The sequence below is a fragment of the Abramis brama genome, assembly GCF_963993115.1.
Source record: "Abramis brama genome assembly, chromosome: 16".
NCBI classification, from domain to species: Eukaryota; Metazoa; Chordata; class Actinopteri; order Cypriniformes; family Leuciscidae; genus Abramis; species Abramis brama.
The window spans coordinates 6,200,042-6,206,740 of NC_139978.1; the positions used below are offsets into that span (position 1 = coordinate 6,200,042).

Sequence of the window (6,699 nt, forward strand, 5' to 3'; positions counted from 1 at the left end):
TCTGAGGAATGTTTCCAGCACCTTGTTGAAGAATTAAGGCAGTTCTGAAGGCCAAAGGGGGTCCAATGAGTGTACATATATTAAGTGTATAGCCTACACTCCTGGACAAGAAAATAGGCCTAGCTAAAAATGGCAAAGTATTTAGTGGTCTTTTAATTGTCTTAACCATTTTAATCACAAATCACTGGTCAGGATAATTGCACTAATACTGTAGATAAAGTAACTTCCCCAACTTGCAGACAGCTTTTTTACAGAAAGAAGAGTCAGTGTTGTTCCACTCAATGTTAATAGCTTCAAACAGTTCATGAGTGGTTGAAAAATGTCTCCCAGTTCGTTTGAGTTTAATGTGAGACCAAATATTAACTATAGAGTTAAAATCTGGACTCTGACCTGGCCAAAACATGAGCCGACTGGACTTGTTCTCAAGCCACTTCTTGGTTGTCTTTGCAGTTTGGGCAGGAACATAGTCTTGTTGAAAAATAACATCTGATCATTCCTTTTTAGATAACATCTTTTCATTTAAGCAAGACTTCCTGCAATATTCTCATGTACTCCAAAGCATTAAATGAGCAATAAAAACCAATAAAGGCTCCCCACACAATGAGACTCTTCTTCATGCTTCACTGTGGATGCATTTATTATATTTCACAGAAGATTTTCGAAGACGTCGCTCTGGAGCGTCACCATACAACTCGTGTTTCATTGTGATTCATCGCTCCACACACAACTTCCCATATTCTGACAAAAACTTTTTTTATGTTTTTCTGAGACAGCAATAGCTTTTTAAGTAGTGCATTCTCTTAAATTTGGCTAATTTCCTGACCAATAATAGGTGGTTAAGACAATTAAAAGCTAAGTGTTTAGCCTTTTTTTTTTTTGCCCAGGAGTGTAGCCGGAAGGCAAAAAGGTGTCCAATGAGTGTATATATAACCGGTGAGTGTATATAGTTTAGTTTTATATATATAATGTTTTAGATATATAGTTTAAGTTTACACTGTTTAAGTTTACATTCAAATTACATCACATTCAAAACTATTTAGCAATAACTATTATGTTTTTGATGTTCTGGAGCGCAAGCATACCTCATTTTAACACCCCTGTATAACAAACACTTCCTACTGCTATTCATGAACAGCCACACACTTACTGAGACAAGTCTTTGTAGAAATAGCTAAAGAGGTCTGGTTATGCCCGAGAGCTCTTTAAAGACAGGTGACGGATGACCTACATGGCACTTACTTCCTGAAGAATTACATATTCACAGAATGTTGGGAATTTTGTGTGTAAACTTAGATTTTTCAGGTTGGGAGATCCTGTGGACTCAGAGACTCAGAGCCCTTTGCAAACCTGTTCTCATGACTCACTGATTAGACCATCACTTTACAGGGTAAATCATGTCATCTTTCCTGGAGAAGCCTGTATCACTCAGACAACAGACCACCTCCGGTTGAGGCGGTTCAAGCCATTGCTCTGCTGAAGTCAACTTAAGTTGAATAGGAAAAGGATAGGGGTGCTTGAGATTGCTATCTCTTGTAGCAACGTTAAACTTCTATGTTGAGCAGGCCCGCATGTTTTACAAAAAGATTCCTTCTCTTGATTTATCTGGAATGGCTTGAGAACGGCAAGTGTTCAGGCTGAAGTATAATTGCAGTCCTTGTTAAACAATGGAGCGCTTTTAGGAATTAGTTCTTATAGATAAGTGTGATGATTTCGAGATTTGAAAGAATAATGATGCGAGAAAACTTTCACTGAAGTCCAAAGAAAGAAAAACTTTAGAACCACATAATACACTGAAATTACTTTGAGAACACATGAATTATCGAAGGCCATATATAAGCTTGCAACACACTCTGGAGGCAATTTACTCTTTTGCAAATTAGTGGCTAAAGCGTAGGCCAATAAATGATAGGTTGCACTATTTTCCTTGAATATATATATATGTATAGATATTTTTTTTTACTTAAGATTCATATTCTAACAGTCTCTTGAGAGAGAGAGAAAAACAGTATGCTAGGTCTGTTTAGCCAGATAAGAGAAATATGCATTTCAAGAGTTCAAAGATGAAGGTAAGTATATTTGTCTCAGTCTATGAAGGAAGCTCTTCTTAAATGAATTTTAAAAATGGGAATAAAGGTGTAGATGGAGTGAGGATGAATGAACAATTATCACTGGAGTTTGGAAAAAAATATTTTATTACACAGAATACAAAGCTGTACAATATTTTAAAAAACACCATAATAATATATAATATTATTCACAATAATCTGAGAACATTCCCAAAGTCCAGGTTAATATCCCCGTCATCATCACAGTGCTGGTCTCCATGCTCTCAGTCCCTGCAAGTCATACACGTAAGGCCGGTATGGGAAGGATTTATTATAGACTGTCGCTAAAAGTGACGCTCTGAAATAGTCCTCTTCTGTAGCAGCCATAGCGGTCACGTCTGATTTCTGAAAGTATTCCTTGCCGTGCTCGGTCGTTAACTGCCTCCGTTTGGTTTTATATCTCCTGTTCTGGAACCAGATTTTCACCTGAGTCTCCGTGAGGTGCAGCGCGCTCGCGAGGTGGGCGCGCTCGGGCGCGCTCAGGTATCGCTGACGACTGAACTTCTTCTCGAGCTCCAACACCTGCAGGTGCGTGAACGCGGCCCGCGAGCGCTTCTTCTTCACGCTACCCGGCGTCACCTCTGTCGAAGACGATGTTTTATTATCCTCAGAGTTCAGACATAGGTCTACCGAGATATCCGCGGAATCTGTGAACGCAAGTACAAGATGGGAGGTTAAACTCATGTTCTCAGTACATAAACATGACAGAAACCTGTGTGGCGAATGGCGAGGACAAACGTGCAATGGGTTACCTTTAACTAACTGCTCACATGTTCGGTTTACCTAAACTGTCTACATACGATAGCTATAATTGATTTAGATGGATATGCAAATTCTATAACTGCCTAACTAACACTCTAAAAAACGCTGGGTTGTTTCAGCCCATGTTTGGGTCAAATATGGACAAATCCAACCATTGGGTTTACATTTTTTAACCGTTGGTTTTGTCCATATTTGAGCCAAACATGGATTGAAACAACCCATCATTTATAGAGTGAACTAACTAACTAATAAATGTACACAGAAACAGAACACTGCTGCAACTGCAAGGCTGTATTTAAAGTACAATACCTGTTCGTCTGTCTGTTCTGTCGTCATCTTTTTTATCCTCTTTTAAGGATAAAATGTCCTCAATGAAAAACGACGTCAACTGCTTGTTTGAATCCGCCATCTATGTCGCCAAATTCCTGAGTGAAGTCAAGGATAAAGCGTCTTCCTCCTGGTAAGTGTTTGCACTTTCACTCTCCAGCTCAACTGCTTGACTTTAAATAGCGCGTGAGTGCTGTTGTCTTTTCTACTGAGCGCCCTGTGCTGACGTCATCGCCTCAAGCTCCTTGATGGCTAAAACAGACTCGCCTGCGTGGACCATCATTCTGTCAAACACCAGACACAAGTCTTAATACATTCTTCACACAGTGGCAGAGATATTTTATTTATGTTCTTTTTCAGCAGTCCTCCCCACTCATAATTTTAAGTATATTTATATGAAACTAAGAAATGAGTAGGAACGAAAGAAAATGAAACTATTGAAGAGTTAAGTAATTGTTTATATATATATATATATATATATATATATATATATATATATATATATATATAAAGCACGTTTTTTTGTATTTTTTGTAATATATTTCAGTCTTTGACATTTTAAAATTTTATGTGTATTTTTATAATATAACATTTCATTCTATGAATATTATGTCTTATATTGTTATTATATTATATTATTATATGTCCATAATGTCTTATACACAATTTATATAAACATTCTATGACTATATATATATATATATATATATATATATATATATATATATATATATATATATATATATATAATGAAATGTTATATTATAAATATATACATAAAAGTTATATATATATATGTGTGTGTGTGTGTGTGTGTGTGTACATATATACAAACAATTACTTAAGTCTTAAATAATTTCATTTTCTTTCATTCCTACTCATTTCATAGTTTCATTGTATTGAATTTTGTAATTGGTTATTATTTTGTAATTTCATATTTTCAAGTTTTAAAATATATTATATATATATATGTTTATTTGGTAACACTTTATTTTAAGGTGACGTACATTACATGTACTTACTAGTAATAACAGTGAATTAATTACAGGTAACTAACCCTAAACCTAACCCTAACTGTAACTCTATAGTAAGTACACTTAGTTACTTTATATTACTTGTTACTTATTTGAGTAAGCACAATGTAACTACGCCACCTTAAAATAAAGTGTAGCCGATTATTTAAATTTCCCCTCAAACATAAAAGAAAACATCCCTGTTTAATAAATGCCAGAGAAAGAAACCTTTTTATGACTGTTACACTGAGCCGCTCTGCTCCTCGCTCTCAGTCAGTTGAGAATTTAGTGAGATTTATTGTGTAACTAGATATCAGTTTTAGTCTCTATCATCCCTGAATGTCAAGCTGAGGTAAGCCCTGGGTCCCGGGCACCGGGGTGTGTGTTCATCAGCACGAGGAGGCTCACACAGACAGGCAGGGTCAGGGTGGGTGGCCCTCCCCATGGAGCTAATGACTTCAACACATTTGGTCTCGGCTCCTTCTCCTGACCCACACGTTGCTGTAAGGCTGTTTGTTTGTTGTGCCCCAGTGCTTCTGTGTGACCCCACAGTCCTGGGCAGAGGGGAGAGAAGGAGAAACACGGACGGAGAAAGAGATGGAGGGAATGAGACGGGGAAAGAGGACGCTCTGGCCCCAGGAGAGCGGGGAGTTTGCTTGGAAAAACACAAAAGCTGAGAGTGACAAACGGTGCTATTGTCCACCGGCATGACCTCCCACCAGAATCCTGCTGTCTATACTAGTTCACTCACTTAGTTAGTCTGTGTCTGAGAGGCAATAGCGTCCGCTGCCACTGTTTTATGAATATATTAAATATAATGCTCTATAACAAATAAAAGTAAATTGTTTTAAAGAATTAAAGGTAATGTATATATTAGGGGTAAACAATTTATCGTGTCACTATATATCGCAATACAAAAAAATGCAACAACATGTATCATGGATTGTGACAATCTGTGAAAATTTGTGAGAAAAGATTGAAGTTTTCAGAGTTTTAGTGTCAGTACATTAAACTACTATACATAATGTTAAATATAATGTATAATGATGCAATGGGGGAATATTTGTGGGTCCTGATAATGCCAAATGTCTTATGTTACCAGTAAAAAGTGGCCTACATTATTTTAAATATATCTAGTTAGTGACAGAGTTTAAGCATATTCATCTAAAATAATTCATTATTTTCATCTTCAGAATCATGAATATTGTTATTCTGGTGTCTTTATTGTCCTGTGCGTTGGGTTTCCAGCACCAAGTCCAAGCCTATTCATTTACACACACAATGTAATATCAAATTTAGCATTTTAATCAACAGTACATTTTTTGTTAACCATATGTCTTGGAGTATCTTATATCGTATCGTGAGTACAGTATCAGCAACATGAGGCCATTGTTACACTCCTAACACACACACACACACACACACACACACACACACACACACATATATATATATATATATATATACACACACACACACACAAATATATATATTTATATATATATATATATGTATATAATCCTATTATACACAGACATTTTTTTTTTCATTGTATTTTTATTTATTTTTTCAAAAGGAGAAAAGATTAAGTTTTTTTGGAAGGTTTACCTCATTTTAGCTGTTGTCATATAAACTTTGTATTTTAGATGTGTTTTATGATAGTGCTCACCTTGAATAATCTTGCTGTCTGTTTCCTATCTCTCACACACACACACACACACACACACACACACACACACACACACACACACACACACACACACACACACACACACACACACACACACACACACACAGTAGACTACCTGCATTGCTCATCTTTATTCTCTGCCTCTTTGATCAAGTCTTTTTCCTGTTTTGTGTATCTGCTGATGTGTATCTTAATTGCACAAACACATATTCATTTCTTTATTTACACTGCGAGATTCAGAGACTATGTCATGCTTTGGCCACACAAAACAAGCAGTAGTAATTGGATGAGCATTTCTTGCGGCTTGTGTAATGCAACTCCTGGTTTCTCTCCTGACCTCTTGTCCTTACACTAACACAATGTGGAAGAGATGAGTAGCACCGTTTGCTTGTTTTGGGCCAGATGTGGGCTTGTTAGAATCTGACCCTGTCGACAGGAAGACATATGTCATACCTGCTATGCGGACTGGACATCTCACTGTCGGCCTTTGTTAGGCGGCATCAACGTTTTGGCTCATTTTGTAGTACTTTACATTACTATCTAGAACTACAATAACATACAAAAGTTTGGGGTCAGTATTTTTTATGTTTTTTTAAAGAAGTCTAATGAAAGTCTAAAGAAGTCAAGGCTGGATTTATTTAATCAAAAATGTAAAAAAGCAGTAATATTGCGAAAAATTATTGCAATGTAAAAACTATTTCTGTGATCAAAGCTGAATTTTCAGCATCATTACTCCAGTCTTCAGTGTCACATGATCCTATAGAAATCATTCTAATATGATGATTTGCTGCTCAAGAAACAT

General features: G+C 36.4%; 1 protein-coding gene across 1 annotated transcript; it reads right to left on the bottom strand.

The window, feature by feature from the left end:
• Nucleotides 1-2,177: 2,177 nt before the first annotated feature.
• nkx3-1 (NK3 homeobox 1) lies at nt 2,178-3,361 on the bottom strand. The gene is made up of 2 exons (XM_084087739.1): nt 3,177-3,361; nt 2,178-2,752 (listed from the first exon to the last, which is right to left on the bottom strand). The coding sequence occupies exons 1-2, from the start codon at nt 3,274-3,276 to the stop codon at nt 2,307-2,309; spliced, it is 546 nt and encodes a 181-aa protein (XP_083943865.1). The 5' UTR covers nt 3,277-3,361; the 3' UTR covers nt 2,178-2,306.
• Between the last annotated feature and the right edge of the window lie 3,338 nt (nt 3,362-6,699).